The following is a 20,106-nucleotide window of genomic DNA, read 5'->3' on the forward strand; positions in this document are numbered from 1 at the left end:
TTCCCCATCCTCCAGGTCAGGAAGGCTGTGCCTGCCCCCCTGGTAATCCGGGTGACTCTGCCTCATCCGTGTTTCTAGAAGGAGGACCGAGTTTGTGAAATTCAGGGTATTCTCATTAGAATCATAAAACAGTGGCCATGCAGAGCTGAAAGTGGCCTTGTGCCCCCCTGGGCCTGACATCCCGGCCGAGGGCCACCAGCAGGCGAGCAGAAACCTGGCGGACACCTCTGCGATTCTGCCCCACCCCCACCCCTACCCCGGCTGCCCTCCCTGGCAGGATCCTCTGCAGACGCCCTGGCCCTCATCAGGGAGAGGCCGCCGGCGTTTCCCCTTCGGGACCTGAGCCACTCTGTCCTTGCTCCCCAGCTGGGCCCAGAAGCACGAGGACTGGAGGTTCCAGAAGACAAGGCAGACCTGGCTGCTGCTGCATATGTATGACCGCGATCAGGTGTGGCTCCTCCCCCCGCGGGTGGGGAGGCCTGTACACAGTCAGGGGCCAGGGGAGGTTGGTGCACACCCAGGGGGCTGAGGATGTGGTCAGGTCTCTCTGTGATGGAGGGGGAGGACTGGCTGGCAGCACCTGCTTGGGCCACACTGGACTCAGCCTCCTTCCAGGGGTTTCCGGGGAAGTCCTCCCCTTCCCGTGGCCTGTCTGTTAGGAGGACAAAGAATCATGGAGCTCATGGAGGCCGCGTGGGAGAACCCCGCTGAGCCCTCCGTCTTCCAGAGATGAAACTGGGCTCAGAGGGAGGGACCCCTGGGGGTTGGGGACAGAAGGCTGCCGGCTTTGCCCAGCGGCTGGACTCAGCCATGGGGCTCCCGGCTCCCAGTGCGGGAAGTGGCTGCCACTCCAGGAAGGCTGCGGTCCGTGTGCTTGGAGGTCCTGTCCCCTCTGCCCCGCCACAGCTCCTCCGCGGTGCGCATCTCCGAAGATGGGGCATCCACCAGGCAACGGTCCCACCATCTCTGCAGAACTGCGCTCGCCCGGGACCCGCCCGGCCCCGCGTGCTCACAGAGGGCAGCTGCGTGGCACTTGTGTGCCCGGCATGGTGGGCCGGGCGTGGCCGGTCCGCGGTGGCTTGACCCTGATGTCAGTCATGTGACTCGGGGGTGGCTGTCAGGTTTGTTCCTGTAGCGTCTCCTGATTCCTTAAGTGACGGGCGCGTGCCTGGGGGCTGCTTTGAGCTGGGGCAGCTGCCGCGTGTCTCGCACTCCCTGCCCCTCAGTGACCCTGTCCGGAGCCTCTCTGTCTCCTTCCGATGCCTCCCCGCCCCGCCACAACCCCACCGTGGGCTGAGAGTTTCGCATCAGCCTAGACTCGCCCGAATTTGGACGAGCTGTAATCCGTTTATTTGGAGCTGTCCTATCCACCTTGACGAGCATCAGATTCATCCCAGTTATGAGGGGCTCCACCCGTGGGGACGTCGAGGGCCGCCTCTGCGTGCAAGGGACGGGGTGGAGACTTCCGTGGAGGAGGTCCTGAGCTGTGGGGCGGCACGCGGGGTGTAGAGGCTGGAAACGCGCGCCCCTTCCCTGTACCCCTCCCCACTCGCCCCTTCTCAGGTTCTGAAGTCCGTGGGGCGCCAGCCGCTTCTCAGGTGGACCCCAGCCCCTGTTTCAGCCCCGCCCTTGCTCCTGCTTCTAGAAGAGCCGCGCGGCTAGGGGTCGGAAGGGGCTGAGCAGGACTCCTGGGTCTCAGCCTAAACTTCCTCTTCCTGAGACTGGGCACCCTCATCCGTCTCCGCCCCAGAACGCTGTCAGCTTTTTCCTGGAATCTCTTTGTCCTAAGAGAGTTCTGTCTCTAAAAACAATCTACCTACTGTTAGCGGCATTTCAGAGGGCTGACGTCTGCCAGCCCCTGGAGCGTAAGGAGAGCCTGTCCCGGGAATGTCTGGGAGCCTGGACGCCCGGTGTCTCCAAGCTCCACCCGCCGGCCCTGACGACATTCCCGCCCCTTCCAGGTCCCTGACGAGCACTTCCCCGCCCTGCTGGCCTACCTGGAGGGGCTCAGGGGCCGTGCCCGCGAGCTGACGGTGCAGAAGGCGGAGGCGCTGATGCGGGAGCTGGACGAGGCGGGCGCCGTCGCCCTGCCTCCCGGGGGGACCCAGCGTGCCCGGCAGGTGCTGCAGCTGCTCTCCTAGCGGGTGGCTTGGGGGCCCCTGGGCCCAGTGGACCCCAGCGAGGGCAAGGGCCCTGCGCCCTGGAGGGCCCGCCTCTCTCTCTTGATTCCTCGACCAGGGACTCTTTAGAGGGGATGACGAGTTACCTCCTCCACGGTAGAACGAGGTCACTCTGAAATGACCTGGTCTCCCGGTGGCCCGCAGGCTCCCACGGAAGGTGCTTTTTGCGGGAAACGTCTTATCTTTCTACCAGGACTATCCTAGAGGTCAGAGCTGGCCTTTCCTGTCAGCTGCGGCCCATCCGCGTGGGGGTGTGGCCCCCTCCTCCATCTGATGGTCCCTCCTGTGCCTCTGCCTGGCCACCTGCCTGCCTTTGCTGATGGCCGGGCTGGGGTCCATCGTGCCTGCCCCTGGCTGTATTTCAATAAAAACAGGCCCCTGGGGGCCATGGCTCATCATGTGACTCGTTTTCTGCCCAGGGGCGTGAGTGTAGGCTCTGTGGCCTCCCTGGGGTGATGTCTGGGGGAGCCCCTCGGGTGGAGCTTCTGACCATGGGGCTGACATCTGCTCTGCAGCCCACATTTCCAGGCGCCGGCAGGGACCTAGCACTGCCCAGTCCTTGGTCCCCAGTGGAGCGCCCGTGTTCAGGGAGTGGCCGGGCCGCCTCAGACAGTTGGATGGGTGGGGATGGGTGTTGGTCCACTGGGTCTGGTGCTCTGCCCTTGGGTGTGGTCGGCGTCCAGCGATTGCGGACATGCTGCTGGGGCCGGGGGTGAGGTGACTGAGGACCTGAAGCTGTGGTGCTCTGAGCCCTGGGAACCAAGCCCCCAAGATGGGCCACGGGGCATGGAGATCACAGGTGGAGCTCCCACCTGTTCCCCACAAAGATTCATGCCTACTAGAGCTTCAGCCCAGAAACGGGGTTCCCCACCTCTACCACGCAAGGACACCCCTGGGGTCACCGTGGTTCCCAGTCGCGTCCGGGGCCTCTGCCCACCCACCCCCCAATCTCTCCGCTGTGCCCAGGGCGAGGCATGTTCTCTCAGCCCCGAATCCAACGCCTAGGTGTTTCAGACCGACAGGAAGAGGACACAGGACTGCCCTGGTGGTCCAGTGGTGAAGCATCCACCCCGCAATGCGGGGAACGAGGCTTCAATCCCTGGCCGGGGAAACTAAGATCCCACCCACCTCGCAGCAATTAAGCCCTCGAGCCCTGGAGCTCGCTGACTCAAGCAGCCAGCGCACCACCACCAGTTTCCTCCTGACAGGATGGAGGTCCCGCGAGCCATAAGTGAGGCCGCCTTGGAAGTCACTGACTTCGCTGAGTTATTCGGGGGAAAAAAGGGAAATTGCCAACTTAAACCTTCAGCTCAGGATGCCATGAGCCGGGGGTCACAGCACAGCCTGACTGGCATGGTTGTCAGCTGCCCTCTGCACCACGCTGTCCCCTGGGACCTGGCCATCGCTCAGGGTGCAGGTATGGGAGGCCACGGGACATTCTGTCTCCCTGGAGCCCCTGACCCTCCAGCCTCAGGCCTGCTGGGGCCCCCTGGTGGGACTCGGCCAGGGTACTTTCGGCAGGAAGTCCGATGTTCCTGAGTCTGAGGCTCCGCCAGCCTCGGTGGTGGGGGGGGTGGGGGGGGGTGACTAGGATCAGGACTGAAGCCAGCAGCCTCCACCCCACGCCCAGGGCCTCAGGTCCTAGAGACATGGGGCTGGAAAGTACGTGTGAGCCCCATGCCACCAGACACATGTGCCCCACCCCCACCCGGACACGTGTGCCCGAGCGAGCTCGAGTTAAAAGCCGTCATGATGCCTACAAATTAGGAACACTTTAAGTTAGTGGCTCAGTTGGTGAGGAATCCACCTGCAATGCAGGCGACCTGGGTTCAATCCCTGGGTCAGGAAGATCCCCTGGACAAGGGAACGGCACCCACTCCAGTATTCTTGCCTGGAGAATTCCATGGACAGAGGACCAGGTGGGCTACAGTCCGTGAGATCGCACAGAGTCGGACACCACTGTGCGACCGACTTCCTTTATTTTTAAGTTCTGGAGAAAAACGAAATGCACGCAGTCGTGGGGTTTGGAAATCAGAGCCGGTCCTCACGATTTCTGACCCTGGAGGAGGTTCAGCGATTGGGGGGAACCAAGCCCATTTCCGAGAGGAACCGCCCAGGCTCCACCCCCCCCCCCCCCCCCCCGCACTGGTGAGCAGTGCGCCTATTACTGATTTGACGGCAGGCAGGTGGGGACCGCTGCCCTCGGCTCCCCTGGTTTCCAGGAGCACAGGGCACTGGCCTGGGGTCAGTGGGGCAATGAAAGCCCAACCCAGCCAAGTAAAGAGACAAATCCAGAGAAGAGAAGGACTCGGCGGCCCTCCACCCTCCCCTCCCCAGGCCCACTGGCACCGGTGCACCCACGCGCGGCGCCCGCAGCCCCGCCCAGATTCTCCGGAAGCTTCTCCCTCCCCGCCTCTCCCCCCAAGATCTGTGTGCTGACCGCTGTGTCCTGGGTCGTTCCATTTGAACCTCTGGAGGGAAACGCGCCTTGTCACCCAGTTCCTCACCCCGCCCCTGTCCTGCTCACCAGCTCACGCCCCAAGGGCAGCCTCCCCATGTGGTCACCGACACTCCGTGCGGGAAGGCCCTACGGCCCCAGCCGGGAACCAGGACCCCATGCCTCCCTCGGTCCTGTCGGTTCAGTCGGTGAGCTCTGAGCTCCAGGAGGGCGGAAACCATGCCTTGATTGCCTGTGTCCCACTCGCAGAGGTGGTGTTGGGCAGGCAGGGCTGTGATCTCAGCTGACCTCCTGCATGCCGCCCCCTACTCCTTGACCCTCAGAGTGCGGCCTCCACCGAGAGATCAAGAGCTGGCTCGTGGGGAGGGCCCTGGGGGATTGTAGGTCAAGAGCTCTCGGAGGAGGCCTCCCTGCAGACTCCTACGACCCGTCCCACCCCAGCCTGGCTGACCCACTCTGGGCAGCAGCTCTCCCTCGACTGGCCCACGGCCCACAGGGCACCCAGGAGCCCTGAGAACAGGGTAGGGTCTGCAGGGGTCCTGGTGGGCCCAGGGCCTGGTGCGATGCGGAGCAAGCCGGGAACGCTGGTCCGAGGTTGGCCTCTGGGTGGACGTCGCCATGGGGCCCAGCAGCCCTGCCTATCTCCCTGTACCCCAAGTTCAGGTGGGTGACACCCCTGTGCCTGGCAGGTGTTGGCTGGTGATGCGGGCCCTGCTGGGGAACCGGATGAGGGCCAGTGGGGAGGGGAACATGGGAGAGGGTGCAGCAGGAAGCCCGAGGTGCCTGTGGGAATGTGGGGGTGTGGCACCTGTTGAGGGGTTCCCGGAGGGCTGGCAGGGGACCTGGTGTAGACAGAGGCAGCAGCAATGCCCAGGGTCTGGGGGCGGACTGGGAGGGGACCCAGCTCTGCCCTGGGCTGTGGGGCCTGGGAGCTGGAGAGGAGAGCCATGCTGGGAGGGGCCCTCGGGCTGTGGGGGGGGGCACCCCATCCCCCACGGTGCCCAGATGAGGCTCCCTGGCCCGGGACACACAGCCCGTGGTGGCTGCAGAGAGGCTGGTGAGGGCCTGCGTGTCTGTCCGTCCGTCCTGTCTCCATCACCCACAAGCCAGAGCAACTCAGCTTCCCCCTGACCCCAACCCCAGGGCCCTGGGAGTGTGTCACACAGCCCAGGCCTCTGCGGTCAGCGCCCCTGCAGCCTGGGCATGGCGCACAGCACCTGAGCGGACGGCCGCGCGGTGAAGGCAGGGGCGGGCGTGGTGTCCAGGGCAGCGACGCTGAGGCCGGGCGGGGGCAGCAGGCGGTACCTCTGCAGGAGGCCCGCGAACAGGAGGAACAGCTCCGACCTGGCCAGGCTCTCCCCCACGCAGACGCGGCGGCCTGCGGGGAGACGGGCGCCGGTGGGTCCCGGAGGCCGTGGGGAAGCCCCGAGGCCGGGGCCCTGAGCTCCGAGGCCCCAGGGACAAGGCCACCGCCGGCGGGGGCTGCAGTACCTGCGGAGAAAGGCAGGAAGGCCGGCCGCTTGACGAAGCGCCCGTTGGCGTCCAGGAAGTGGCCCGGGTTGAACTGGCGGGGCGTCTCCCACTGCGTCTCGTCCAGGAGCACGGAGTTCAGTAGGGCCAGCACGGGTGTGCCCTGTGGGGGCGCCAGGTGAGCGGCGGGGCTGGCTGCTCTCCGCAGACCGGGAGCACGGGAAGCCCTGCTCAGCGTCTGTGTCCCTGCGACCCCATCCCAGCCCCATCTACCGCGGCCGAGAGCAGAGGGGCAGGGTCTGGGGCGGCGGGGGCCTGGCCCTCGCACCTTGGGGAGCAGGTAGGGGCCCAGCTGGGTGTTGGCGATCGTGCACCGCGGCGCGTGGGGCAGCAGCGTGATGAAGCGCTGCACTTCGTGCAGCACGGCATTAGTGTAGGGCAGGGCGTGCACGTCCTCTGGCCGCGGGAGCCGCGCGGGCCCCAGCACGCGGTCCAGCTCCTCCTGCACACGGCCTGTGGGCGAGACAGAGGGCCAGCATGCCGGGGCCCCACCCTGTGCCCCGGGCCCCGCCCCGCTGCGACCCCGGCCCCGTCCCCCTGCGCCCAGGGCCGAGTGGAGACGCGCCCCCCGGCTCACTCTGCACGCGCGGGTGCTTGCCCATCAGGAGGGCGGCCCACTGCAGCGTGGCGGCGGTGGTCTCCGTGCCGGCCATGACCATGTCCAGGACACAGGCCACCACGTTGGCCTCGGTAAACAGGCCCTCGGGGTCTTTCCCCTGCAGAAGTGGGCGGGGCCGTGCTCAGCTGGAGGCAGGCTCCATGGAACCCCCAAGAAGCCAGCCCCCAGCTCGAGAAAGTCGTCCAAGACAGGAGCCTCCTACGTCGCGGGCTCACACGGCCTCGCAGCCACCCCGCTTCTCAGGTGAGGTGACCGAGGCTCAGAGGGGCCCGGCCAGGGGGTGGAGGGTCCATCCCCAGCCCCTCTCCCCGAGGCGGGGCCCCAAGATTCCCCCCTCCCGCGGCATCTTGGGCGGGGGCGGGTCTCGCCCACACCTGGCCCTGCTGGATCAGGGCGTCCAGGTAGCTCTGCTCTGGCCCTCGCGGGGGTGTGCGGTGCCGCCGTGCCTCCAGGAGGGCCCTCAGGATGGCCCGCACCTCCTCGATCTTGCGCAGGACCGGCCGGTGCAGCTGGAGGAGGGCCCCGAGCCGTGGGTAGAGGTTGAAGAGCTGGGGGCGGGCAGGGCCGCGCGGTGAGGGCTGAGGGTGGGCCATCCGCCCAGAGGTGAGGCCACCTGTGCGGACCGGCAGCGCCCCAGGCTCCTGGCAGAGGTGCCACCCTCCCTCTCCCTCCCCGTGGGACCGGCAGCCCCCGGGCGCGGAGGAAAGCCTCCACCTGGGTGCGCGGAGGAGGGGCCAACTGACAGGTAACACACCCGGGGTCCTTGCAAGTCACAGCAGGCGGCTGTCACCGTGGCTCCCCCTCCACACCCCCCAAAGAGGGGGAGAGGGAGGCGGGGCTGGCCGCTGCCTTGGAAGTCACTGACTTCGCTGAGTTATTCGGGGGAAAAAAGGGAAATTGCCAACTTCAGAGCTTCAGCTCAGGACACTGTGAGCCGGGGGTCACAGCACAGCCTGACTGGCACGGTTGTCAGCTGCCCTCTGCACCATGCTGTCCCCCGGGACCTGGCCATCGCTCAGGGTGCAGGTATGGGAGGCCACGGGACATTCTGTCTCCCTGGAGCCCCTGACCCTCCAGCCTCAGGCCTGCTGGGGCTCCCTGGTGGGACACGGCCAGGGTACTTTCAGCAGGAATTCCAATGTTCCTGAGTCTGAGGCTCCGCCAGCCTCGGGGGGTGACTAGGATCAGGACTGAAGCCAGCAGCCTCCGCCCCACGCCCAGGGCCTCAGGTCCTGGAGAGATGGGGCTGGAAAGTACGTGTGAGCCCCATGCCACCAGACACACGTGCCCCGCCCCAACCCAGGCACGCGTGCCCGAGCAAGTTAAGAGTTAAAACCAGTCATGGTGCCTACAAATTAGGAACACTTTAAGTTAGTGGCTCAGTTGGTGAGGAATCCGCCTGCAATACAGGCAACCCGGGTTCTATCCCTGGGTCAGGAAGATCCCCTGGACAAGGGAACGGCACCCACTCCAGTATTCTTGCCTGGAGAATTCCATGGACAGAGGACCAGGTGGGCTACAGTCCGTGAGATCGCACAGAGTCGGACACCACTGTGCGACCGACTTCCTTTATTTTTAAGTTCTGGAGAAAAACGAAATGCACGCAGTCGTGGGGTTTGGAAATCAGAGCCGGTCCTCACGATTCCTGACCCTGGAGGAGGTTCAGCGACTGGGGGGAACCAAGCCCATTTCCGAGAGGAACCGCCCAGGGCCCCCCCACCACCCGCACTGGTGAGCAGTGCGTCTATTACTGAGGGGATGGTGGGCAGGTGGGGACCGCTGCCCTCGGCTCCCCTGGTTTCCAGGAGTGCAGGGCACTGGCCTGGAGTCACGTGGCCGGTGAAGCTTGGAGCCTCTCCCTGCCGCCACCTCGCTCCCTGCACCCCCCCCAGGCTAGAACATCGACCTCTCACCTGCACACTCGGCTTCCCCAGGAGGACCATGACCTCATCAACGAGGCCCAGCAGGGACAGGAACACAGGATCCCGGTAGTCGAACCGCTGGCCGAAGAGGAGCGTGAAGGTGATGTTGGAGGGAGCCCAGCGGAGCAGGGCCAGCGGGAAGGGCCGGCCTGCGGGTGGAGAGCGGCTTCAGGGCTGCGGGATGCGCGGGGTGGAGGCGCCCCGGCCCCCACTCACCTTCGTAGCTGTCCAGCTGCGCCGTGAGGCACCTCAGCTCCTGCAAGACCTTGTTGGCCACGGGCGCCCTCCCCACACCCAGGCCGTGGAGGGCACGTACGGTGAGCTGGCGGGCGGCCCGCCAGCGTGGGCCTGAAGAGAAGAAGACGCCTGCGGGCCGCACATGCCCGACGGTGAGCGGCCCTGGGGCAGGGTCCCAGCGGACCCTCAGGCCCCCCAAGACCCCAGCCCCCACCTCCAGCTGGCTTGGCCGGGCCTGTCCATCGGTGTGCCCTGCCCCCATTGCTCTGGGCCTGCCAGGTGGGCACCCTGGTGCTCCCCCTGGGCCTCCCAGGAGCACTCACCCGTGCCACAGAGAGGGACAGGCCCTGCCGGCCCCACGCATGCGGGCACCCTCCTCCCACACACACCTACCCCCGCCTCCATTGATGAGCTGGAAGATGGCAATGGGGGGCCGGCCAGCCAGCTCCTGCCTGGTGCCCACCAGGGCCTCCTTCACCGCCTCGTAGCCGGTCAGCACCACCGTCTTCTGGTGCCCAAGATGCACAGTGAATACCGGCCCGTACTGTTTGCCGAGCTGGTGGGGAGAGGCAGGGTCCATCCGCTGTCCCACCCCCAGGTCCCTGGGGTCCCTCACGCCCCTCCGGTCCCCTCTGTCCTCACCACTCGCCCGCCCATTCTGCAGATGGGCAGACTGAGGCCTGGGGGTGGGCAGTGAGTCTCTGTGGATCGCACGGTGCAGCAGGGCCAGCTGCTGCTGTCTGCCGGCAGCTCTGGCCCCAGCCCGCGGACGGCGGCCTCCAGGGCCCCGTGGACCCACCTGCATCAGCGCCTCGTCCTGCTGTGCCCCCCGCAGCAAGTGGAGGTTCCCGACGAGGGGCAGGGGGCGCGGCCCTGGGGGCCAGCAGGGGGCCGGGGCTGGGGCACCGGCCCGGGCGCAGAGCAGCCCCCAGAGCGCCAGCAGCGCCAGCAGCGCCAGGAGCAGCAGGGCCATGAGTCTGGCGGGTGGCGGGCAGCTCCCCTCCCGGGTGCCGCCTGCCCTGCACCTTATGGGCCTCACGGGAGGGCGTGCCGGCACCCCACCCTCCCGCCACCCCACCACCCCGAGAATGTGGAAGGAGCAGTTTGCAGGGACAGCCAGGCACTTAAAGCGACAGGCGCGCGAGGATTGTGGGGGCCAGTCTGTGCCAGGGGGTGGGGGACCGTCCGGGGGGCTGGCGTCCAGTTGGGCCCTCGGGGCCTCCTCGGCCCTCGCCTTGTTGGGAGGACACAGCGCGGTGACCATCTGCCCCCCAAAGGATCTGCTTCTGTCTCGTCTCCCCACCAGAACCAGGGGTCCAGGGCCTTGGGCCCCACCCTCCCCAGGCTCTGAGCCTCCCTCCCCGGAAGCCCTGTGGGCCCCCAAGCCCACCAGCGCCTGCGTCCATCCAGCACCTCTGTGCCTGGGCCAGGGTGGGTATCAGGTCTACATGGCCAGCGCCCCGAATGCCAGGGCTCCAGAGCCTGACAGCAAGCTTGCCAGAGTGGCGGTGTGCCCCTTGGGGGCTGTGGGAGCCCGGCCCCCGAGCAGACGGCACTGGCCTCCCCGGGACAGGGTGGGCGTGAGGGCATGTTGGCTGCACAGAGAAGCCCAGCCTGCAGGCAAGGTGCCTGGGGTGGCAGGTGCTGGGTTTATGAGCCCTGTCTGTCTGGGCTGCACTCTGCTCCAAAGCCTGGAGGCCCAGCTGGGAGGGAGGAGGCGCCCTTTGGAATCGAGCTCCCAGGGGCCGGAGGGCCGGTGGCCCCAGAAGCGGCTGGGCTTGCGCTGGGCCTCCTGCCCCGACACAAGGCAGGGGGATCCGCCTCCCCGCTGCTGGGCCCGGGGACAGGCCTGGGGTGACATCTGTGCCCCTACACCCACCCCAGAGCCAAGGCAGCCTGCGGGCCCTTTCCCCTCCCAGCCTCCATTTGCACACCTGCTGTGATGGGGCGCTCACTGCCTCACAGGCAGCCTGTCCAGATGCACAGTCCCGGGGCTGCCAGGAGGGTAACTGTTCTCTGACCGCTCAGTCTCTGGGTCTTTTGGGCTGAGGAGCTGTTCCCAAGGTCCCTACCGGGTGCAGAGGCTGAGGGCCTGTCTGCCCAGGACAGTTCGGGTGGTTAATTCAGTGTGTGTGTACTGAGTTCCTGTGTATTACCAGGCTCTTTAGGAGCTAGGACTGCAGGAGTGGGTGCCACAGGGATCCTGAAGTGTCCTCGCAGCCCAGTGGGGGCAGGCGGGGGGCATGTGGCTGTGACTTTGCGCACAAAACCCCTCAGGCGTTGGAGCTGGAGTGTGGGTCTCAGGAGGACAGGCGTTCGTGAGGAGGGGACAGCTTTTGCGGACCTGTAGGGGCGGCGTGGGGCAGGGGCCCTGGCAGCCCTGGGTCACGGCCGCGGAGCTGCACCGGGGGCCCAGGCTCATGGGATGGGCAGTGTGGCTGCGGGACTGGAGGGGAGCACGCATCCCTGTCGGGGGCTCCGCTCCGGGTTGGTGAAGCCCTTGCCCAGGGGCCTGCTGGGCGGGAGCCAGGTCTTGGTGCTGCTGCCGTGCACAGGGAGCAGGCGTGGCCCCGGAGCTGGACTGAGTTGCGGGGAGGCCGTCTGAAGACCCATCCTGACGGAGCCACTCCTGGCGTCTGGGAGTGGGCTCAGCTGGGTGGCGCAGTGGTCCGCGCCCCAGGGGTGACCTGCTGAGTGACCCGCTGCTATGCCTGTGTCCCGTCCAGTGAGGGGGGCACCGCGGGGAGGGTCCTGGGAAAACCCAAACTGGCTGGAGCAGGGTGCTGGATCTAAGGATGTTCCTCCGACATTCACGTGCACCCAGAGTCTCAGAACGGGGGCCTCTTTGGAGGGTGGCTCTTTAACCCAGTTACCTTGCCCCTCATTCGGTGACAGAGGCAAGGGTGGGGGCCACGGCCACAGGCCAAGGACCCGGGAACCGCAGAAGCCAGCGGGGGCAGGAAGGACCCCCCTGGAGCCATCTTCGGGAGGCGCCCTGCCTTCTGGCCTCCGGAGCTGACTGGGCGGTGGTGGCATTTCCTGCGCCCCCGGGCTATGCCCCTTGTGGGGGCAGCCCCGGGAGGCCTTGAGAGCCTTGGGATAGTTCAGAACATCACCCCACTCCAGAAACACGGCAGACGGGTCACACAGGTCCCTTTGTGGGGTCGCCATCTAACCGCCTGCTGGGCGTCACTTAGTCCCCCAGGAAATGGGGGTTCTCTCTATTTGTGGTCTATGATCGACTGGGCCCAGAGGCCACCAAGCCGGCCAAGAACAGGACAAATGCAGGTGACCCCCCGTAAACACACAGAGGACTTCTGTCTCACGGAGGAGGTCGCCCCAGAGGCTCGGCTGTGCTGTCCCGTCAGACGTTAGCGTGTCCTGAGCCTGCTCGGTGGGCTTACCCGGTGCTCTCTCCTCTGACTGGATGTGCTTGTCGGCGTTTGCACGTTCCTCTCTGAAGCAGCCTTGCGGTCTCGTCCTGTTCCCTCGTTAACGGGCAAGATAAAGCTCGGCCGTGTGCTCCGTACCTATTAGTCTGAGAGCCTTTTGAAAACTACGCTTAGACAGCAGAATTATTAACGTCAAAACACCAGCAAGATCTAGGTTCAGGCCAGGTTGATCCAGGGGCCCGGTGACATCATCAGGACTCCGATGAATTCTCCTCTCCCTTGGGTCTGCTGGTGGCACTCTGGGCTGGGGTGGGGAGTGGGGGTTGTCAGGCAAGTGGTGTTTCTGTGTCTGCTCCTGGCGGCCCGGCGACCACCTGCACCGAGGCTCACCTCCTCCCAGCTGCAGTCCAGGGGGCAGTTCTACCAGCCCCATACTGGTGCTCGAGCAGAAGCCTGGGAACTGTGTGGTCAGAACCGAGTGGCCGGGGTCACCTGGGGCTCAGGTCACACCTGGCCTGACGCCTGAGGTGCAGGTTGTTCCCTAGAGGGCTCTGGAGTTGCACACACCACACTTGGCCCCTCCATCTACTCCTCGGCTGAGATGGCATCTTCCAGTGGCAGCTCCCAGCCCACAAGCTCTCCATCTATTTGGCCCTCAGCCATGGCAACCCGGGGACTGTGCCCTTGAATCTGGGTAGGGGATAGTGCCCGTGGTGGAGGTAATGTTCTGAGACTTTTGAGGTAGACCATGAAAGCCATACGGCTTCCACCTGTTGCTTCTGGGATGCTTTGTGCAGGATGCGGTCAGCATCCTGGGAGGAAGCCCTAGGAGGTGGGTGGAGGGCCACAGGGACAGGAGCCACAGCCCCCAAGACCCAGGCCCAGCATCCAGCCACGCGTGCTCAGTCCTGAAGGGCTTCCCTATTCTGAGGTGTGGTGGCCCCAGCTGATAGCCCATGGGGCCGTCTCCACGCGGCCTGCCTTCTCCCTGCGTTTCGGAGCACAGTGGATCACTGCTGTTTCACTGTGGTGAGTCTGGGCTGTTCATTACACAGTGGAAGAAAACTCATACAGGGGCTGTGTAACCCTGGGCAAGGGGCTTGCCCTCCGTGTGTCTCTATGTGTGACATGAAGATAGTAATACCTGAAAACTGCATTCATTCTTCAAAAATCATTTGTAACTTCATTTTGCAGTTTATTTTTGGCTGCACCAAGTCTGTCCCACGCACAGGCTCCCTCTGGTGACCAGCGGGCTTACTCTTTGCTGCAGCGCTCAAGTTTCTCTCTCAGGGGCTCCTTGTGGTCCAGGGGCTGTAGCCCCGCCGGCACCCGTAGTTGTAGTTCTCAGGCTTTCGAGCGTGGGCTCAGGGGCTCCTAGGCACGTGGAGCCTTTCCCGACCGGGGATCGAAGCCATGTTCCCTGCATTGGCAGGGGGATTCTTAACCGCTGGACCACCAAAGAAGTCTCCCCAAATATTTTTAATTAACTAATTAATTAAATTTTTGGCTATGCTGCATGGCTTATGGGATCTTAGTTCCTCAAGCAGGAATCGAAGCCAGGCCCCAGGCAGTGAAAGCATCGAATCCTAACTACTGGACTGCCAGGGAATTCCCTCTTCAAAAGATACTAACTGAGCAGCTGCTGTGTGCCAGGCACTGTGAGCCCAAGTAAAGCAGCCCAGCATGTAAGAGGGTTTCCAAAAGCAGTATTCCCTGCTTTTTGACCTAAACATTTAATGAACTGCTAAACATCTCCTATGAAGCAATAACTGCTTGGCAGGCTGACACCTTCTGGTCACTGGGCCTCGGGGCTTCACGGGTCTCCCAAGGCCGCCCCACGGAGAGGAGAGGTGTGGTGTGGCAGCCTGGGTGGGGAGGAGCTGTCCCTCCCACCACTAAGTGGTGGATCTAGTCGCAGGGAAAGGTGCTATTTTCGAGGTAATAAACGCTTCTCTTGTTCACAGCCCTGGAGCATTAATGAGTAACCCCAGGGCCCCCGGCTGCTGTGGTGTCAACAGTTGATATGACGGATCAAGGAACAGGCACAGCTTCCTCCTGCCAGTTGCTGTGGGCCCAGAGCCTCAGGCCAGCCCAGGCCCAGGCGACAGGGCTGGGCTTTCCCTGCACCGCCATGGGCCTGCCCTGCGGGGCCCTCCTGTTGGTCCGCTGACTTTGGTGGAGGTCTGGGCGGGCTGCCGACAAACAGGGCGGAATCCCACGTCAGGCCAGAGGTTGGGTGGAATGCACCACGGGGGGGCCTTGCCAGTGGCTGAGGGCATACTGGATGCCTTCTGCAGAAGGGGGCATCCGACCCAGGCCCTGTGGGGAGGGAGTGCTGCTGGGACTGGTGGGCAAGCCCCCGACATTGCAGGGGGCAGTGGTGCTGGGCCTGGGGGAGAAGACTGCTTGTCCAGGGGGGCCAGCTGGTGGCTCTGTGGTCCTGAGCCCCCTGTGTGCTTATGACTAGGGTCTGGCAGCACGTGGCTGGCGTCAGGGACCGATACGTGGGTGGAGTGGATGCGTGAATGTGGGTTGGAGCTCAGGGAAGAATCAGACAACTGGCTGGAGGGCGGGCGGGCAGCCACCCACCTCCATCAGCTCTGCCCAGGGTACAAGGTTGGGAGGAGCCCTGCTGCAGGGAGCTGGTGGACCCCCCCACCCCAGCCCTTTCCCTGTTTTCACTGTTGCTGTTTACGGTTTTACTGTTGCTGTTTTTAGTTTTTACTGTTTACAATAATAAATTAAATAATATATTTAATTATTATAAAATAAATTAAATAATAAAAACAGGACATCGGGGCTTTCATGTTATAATGCATTTTCACTCTTTTATCTGCTGAATTGTGTCCCTGGATTCACATGTTTAAGTCCTAGCTGCCCCTACCTTAGAACGTGACCTTTCTGGGAACAGGGTCACGGCATATGTAATTAGCTAAGGTGAGGTCATGGGGATGGGTCCTAACCCAATAAAGGTACATCCTCATGGAAGGATGATGTGTGGACACAGACAGACAGGGAGAGGCCCCGTGGTAAGGCAGAGGGGGTGATGCGTCCACAAGCCAGGGGGCACCGAGAGTTGCCGGCAATCCACCAGCAGGGAGCAGACACGCGGCTCTCGGATGACTGGCCCCCCCAGAACTGTGAGAGGAGGAATTTCTGTTGCTCTAAGCTGCCCAGACCTCGGCAGCCTCATGGGGATGCAAAGACCCCCCTCACCCCTGCCAGGGACAGCCTTCCAGGAGCGTCCACCTGCCCTCTGGGCTTCTTGTGGATTGAAGCTGTGTGTCCTTGAGTAAGTTGCTGACCCTCTCTGAACTTCGTTTCCTCGTCCTAAATAGATGACGGCTGGACCCTCTGCCATTGTGTTGCCTCGAGGATAATAAGAAACCCACCGCGGAGCAAGTGCCTGAGGGTCCCGGCTTTTCGGAGCCCGGGGGCGGGGCCTGGGTACGAGGGGCGGGGTCTCGGTGCTGAGGGCGGGCCCTGTACCCCCAAGTCCAGGCCCATCAAGGGTGGCTCGCCGCTCGACGTGCTCGGCGCTCCCGCGGGGCCTGCTCCGCGATCGGCCGGCCGTCCTGCGTACGGCGCGTCGCGCTGGGAGCGTCTGGGTGCCGCCATCATGTCGACGGCTATGAACTTCGGGTCCAAGAGTTTCCAGCCGCGTCCCCCGGACAAGGGCAGCTTCCCGCTCGATCACTTCGGTGAGTGCAAGCGGCCCGGACTCCCCGGCCGGGCCCGCACAGCGCTGGGCCGGACGGTGGTGCCTCGCGGCGCGGGCGGCGCCTCCCGCCGCGGCCCGGGGCAGGAGCGGCCGGCGAGAGGGCACGGAGGCGCCTGCGGTCGGGGCCGACGTGCCGGCAGCCGCATCCTCGGCGGTGTGGGGCCGCGGCGGGGTTCCGCGGGCGTCTGGTGCGGAAGCGGAGGGCGCTCCTGGTCGCCGCAGCTCCGCAGAAGCCGAGGCTTGGAGAATGGGTTTCGAGTGGTTCTTCATTTGCCCGTCTTTTACCGAGAGGTTCCAGACAAAGGGCAACGTCGGCGGGGAGCTCCTGGCGCCGCCGCTTGCACGCCCCCCTTTTCCTGCCCTCGCTCTTCCCCCAGGAAGTCCTTTCTCCTCTGTTTCCAGAGTGTTTCTGAAGGAAACTGGTTTCCCGAGGAGGAGGAGGAGGGCCGCCTGTAAGGTTGCTGGGCGGGCATGTCCTGCTTTCACTTTAAAAAGAAAATACTTTTCTCTTTCGTTCCAGGTGAATGTAAAAGCTTTAAAGAGAAATTCATGAAGTGTCTCCGGGACAATAATTTTGAAAATGCTTTGTGCAGAAATGAATCAAAAGAGTATCTGGAGTGCAGGATGGAAAGGCAAGTACCTGCCAGCCGTGATTTATGTCTTCTCCGCCCACCGTGTCTCCAGCTGAGATGTTTGTCCCCAGAGGCCTCACCCAGGCCTGGCTTCTCCTTGTGTTTGGACCCGAAGGGCTGCCTGCCTGTGAAATTGAGGCGTTTTGGAGATGAGTTGTATTCAGAGCTGTTGGCCGCCGTGGGAACCTTTTCTCCAGTGATAGCCTTGGGCGTGATTGCATTCCTCACACTTTTCTCTTTCCAAATGTGTGATGTGTCATTCAGGTTTCACAGTCGTGCATCATAAAAACGCTGACGGAGTCAAAAGATTTGTGGGTACAGAGCTTATTTCTTTAAACTTTCTCAGAACATAAAAATACATGATGTTTTGTTCAACGTCTGCTCAGGGCTGTTTGTTGTGTTGACAGGCAAAACAGTGGGCCCGAGAAACGGTGAAAGACGAGTGAGTCTTCCCGTCTCAACCGGAGTTCACAAGACCCACCTTTAAGCAAAACAAAAACTCTTCTAACTGATCTGTTGAGATTTTACTGCAGAAGTACCATTGTAAAGCTTCATCAGGAAAACATGTAACCCATTACGGTGTGCTTGGGTAGAAACCTTCATTTCTGCCTTTTGAGCCCGTTGTTTGCTCATGAAGGAACCCAGGCCGTCAGAGGCCTTGTCTGAAGACAGGCTGACAAAAAGCAGTCCACTCTGGGCCTGTTTTCAGTATCTCAACAGACTCATACGTTCCCCTCCCGGCAAGCTCCGCTGTGCTTCTTGGACCCCAGGTGTGTTGAGGGTCTGCAGACATTTGGGATTTGAGGGAGATGGGCCTTCTTGGTGCTTGGCTCTCAGGTGGCGCCCTTCTCCTGCCTCGGGAGTCACACAGGCTCGCAGGTGTTGTGGGTTAACGACGGGCCGGCCTGACCCCAGCTCTGACATCTCTACATGGTGTGTTGGCCGGATCTGCATGCTTCCCTCACTCTTAAATCGAAACATTGAACTCAGTGAGTCTCTTCTTGGCACTCCTGAGCTTTGGTGACAGAGTTTGGAGCTCGTCTCTGCCCTGTGCCTCCCCAAAGCTGGGGTCACCATCCCCGAGTCGGTCATCCCTGGGCCGGCACAGGGATGCCTGGAGGGTTCAGCTGCTTTGGTTCCAGAGCCACTCCTGCTGTGAGAGAGGCCCTCCCGGCAGGGCCCGCAGAAGGGCCGTCTTTTTCCTGTTCGCCCCTGGGCCTCTGAGGAAGGCCCGCAGATGGGAATGCATCAGCTGCTCTGTGGGTTCCACGATTCAGGCGGCATCACTGGTTGGTCAGGCCGCATTTGGTTGTGAGGGGTGTATGTGTTTCTGACTTGGTCCGTATCGTGCCCACTTGCGTCTCCATCACTCTTTTAAAAAGCTTTGTCCCTTCCGCTTTTTTCCTTTCTGCTGATACCCACACCTTCCTTTTGTGTACTTCACATGCGTCTTTTTAAGAGCTGGACCTCGGTAGAATTTGTCAGTTGGCTCACACGGGCCCCGTTGGCCTGGAGTGGATGTGTCCGCTGCTGAGGACGGGGCTCCGCTTCCTCACAGCAGCTTCGGTTAACATTGGGCTTGCACGGTCAGCAGAGACACAGCAAATCCACGTGGGATCCAAGACCTCACGTCGGCTGGGCCTCCTGACCTGGTGCGGAGTGTAGAGCATCTGGTTCTGGGAAAGCGCCGGGCCTGACCAGGTGCGGCCCAGGCGCTTCCCTCAGGAGGGTCTGTCCTGACCTTTTCAGCTCCCGGGCTTCTTGTCCTTGGCCTGTGGCCTGTCCTCTGTCCTCATGGTCCACAGTGCTGCGTCTTCAGATCCTCCCATCTCTTTACATCTTTTCTTTCTGAGCAGAGGCAGCCAAGGGTCTCTGATTTTAAGGATCCTGGGATTAGGTTGGGTCCCCTTGGGTAATCCAAGGTGGTCTCCTCTCTGAGTTGGCTGACGGGCAGCCTTGTTTCCTCAGCAGCCTTAATACCAACCCCCTGCCGCGCTGGAATCAGATCTCACTCAGATTCTAGGGGTCAGGGTGTCACCTGGGGACCCTGGCCCTGTCAACCACATTGTGTCTGAGTGGCTGATTCTAAGAACCGTGTCCTGACAAGGTGTAGTGGGAGTTAATCGTTATTTGCCTCCTTGGGTTTCAGGAGCATCTCATGCATTCCGTCACTGTGGGGTTAGTGTAATCTGTTGCCAGGTAGGTTCCATGAACTGGTGTTTGTGATTCTGGGGAAGTTGTCCTAAGGGCTGTTGCCAAGCCTCTGGGTTTTGTGGGTGTGGCGGGCAGGGGCAGAGGGGCCTGCACACGGGAGCACGGCAGGGTGCGGGTCTGAGGGTGCTGTTCCAGGAGGGGGTGGGGGTGCCTGGGTCTGAGCGAGTGCGTGGACCCTGACAGCTCTCACTTCTCCTTTCAGGCAACTGATGGCACAGGAACCCCTGGAAAAGCTGGGATTTGGAGATTTGATTGATGGGAAGTCAGACAAAAACTGAGCTGTGCCAGGGGGAAGCCTGCAACTGTGTGGGGTTGTCCGGACTCCTGCCGCCCCAGCAGCGTGTTCGTAGGTACCGAGGCTCAGAAGGGGACTGTGGGGGTGCCCGCGAGATGCCACTTGGAACCATGCCAGACGCCCCTCCCTGGTGGATGTGCCTTGAGGCTAGGAAATGGGTCGTCTTCTGAAGCTCCCGAAAGGATTTTGGAAAAGTGGTGTCCCTTTTGGATCCCTGTTTCCCTCAGGCTTGTGAAGGTTTATCCTAAGCTCGCGTGGGTGGCAGGGCCCCTGGGGAGGTGAGGTGCCAGATTGCGTCTGCCCACTGAGAGGGCACTGTGGGCGCCAGTGAGCTGCTGGGTTCATGTCACAGGTTGTGTGTGTCCTTTCTGTGCTGGTAGCGTTCACCTCAGCTCATTACGTAGAAGTGACGTAGACGTCAGGAAGACGTTCCTAGCAAGTGGGTTGCTCTTTGTACTCATAGCATATACTCTGTTCATTTCCTTTTTTGCTTTTTTTTTTTTTTTAAACAAAAACAGTGGATAAGCCTGGAAGGGGAAACTGGCTTTTGAGTGTCTGACCTCTTGATTTTTTTGTGGTGATGCCTGAGCACCACGTGTCTTTCTGATCCGTATTGGGTGGCACTGCACAGTCAGATGTTTAGTTTCAAGGAGTCCTCTGCTGTGACCGAGGAGCGGGCCGTCTGCCCTTGTCAGGCGGGCACGCAGCGCCCTCTGGCGCCTCTCCTCTGAGGAGCGGCCGAGCCTACAGCCAGCCCCGCTTCTTGGCCGTGAGGGGTCAGGGCAGCTGGGCCCGAGTGCTGTCAGATCCCAGGGTGCAGACCCCAGGGCAGTGTTTCTGGGGCGCCTTGTGTAGGTTCAGAACCTCAGTGGAGACCCTGGCCCTGCCCTGTGACTGCTTCCCTGG

The 20,106-nt window shown here is 62.8% G+C and overlaps 3 protein-coding genes across 8 annotated transcripts in view; 2 read left to right on the forward strand and 1 right to left on the reverse strand.

Annotated features, from left to right (window-relative positions):
• The window catches only part of C23H7orf50 (chromosome 23 C7orf50 homolog), a 66,746-nt gene extending 64,171 nt beyond the window's left edge, over positions 1-2,575 (forward strand). For 3 of the 5 annotated variants that reach the window (XM_055562697.1, XM_055562695.1, XM_055562698.1), the window contains exons 4-5: positions 367-448; positions 831-1,948. In XM_055562697.1, the coding sequence (XP_055418672.1) occupies positions 367-448; positions 831-1,103 (355 nt within the window). In that variant the 3' untranslated portion in view covers positions 1,104-1,948. The other 2 variants (XM_055562696.1, XM_055562699.1) reach the window with 2 other exon arrangements.
• A 3,244-nt stretch (positions 2,576-5,819) lies between these two features.
• LOC129637688 (cytochrome P450 2W1) lies at positions 5,820-9,919 on the reverse strand. The gene is made up of 9 exons (XM_055561904.1): positions 9,746-9,919; positions 9,340-9,502; positions 8,926-9,075; positions 8,701-8,858; positions 7,162-7,335; positions 6,746-6,884; positions 6,437-6,621; positions 6,130-6,271; positions 5,820-6,016 (listed from the first exon to the last, which is right to left on the reverse strand). The coding sequence occupies exons 1-9, from the start codon at positions 9,917-9,919 to the stop codon at positions 5,820-5,822; spliced, it is 1,482 nt and encodes a 493-aa protein (XP_055417879.1).
• Positions 9,920-14,642: 4,723 nt separating this feature from the next.
• Positions 14,643-19,743, forward strand: LOC129637586 (cytochrome c oxidase assembly protein COX19). Of its 2 annotated transcripts, XR_008707538.1 has the most exons (4): positions 16,003-16,039; positions 16,580-17,461; positions 18,841-18,890; positions 19,108-19,743. XR_008707538.1 is itself a non-coding variant. In XM_055561794.1 (3 exons), the coding sequence occupies exons 1-3, from the start codon at positions 15,958-15,960 to the stop codon at positions 19,181-19,183; spliced, it is 270 nt and encodes an 89-aa protein (XP_055417769.1). In that variant the 5' UTR covers positions 14,643-15,957; the 3' UTR covers positions 19,184-19,743. The 2 variants fall into 2 exon arrangements, 1 of the variants encoding a protein (XP_055417769.1); XM_055561794.1 differs by lacking the exon at positions 18,841-18,890 and having other exon boundaries at positions 14,643-16,039; positions 16,580-16,691.
• The last annotated feature ends 363 nt before the right edge of the window (positions 19,744-20,106 follow it).

Source organism: Bubalus kerabau, chromosome 23 (assembly GCF_029407905.1).
Source record: "Bubalus kerabau isolate K-KA32 ecotype Philippines breed swamp buffalo chromosome 23, PCC_UOA_SB_1v2, whole genome shotgun sequence".
Classification (NCBI taxonomy): Eukaryota; Metazoa; Chordata; class Mammalia; order Artiodactyla; family Bovidae; genus Bubalus; species Bubalus kerabau.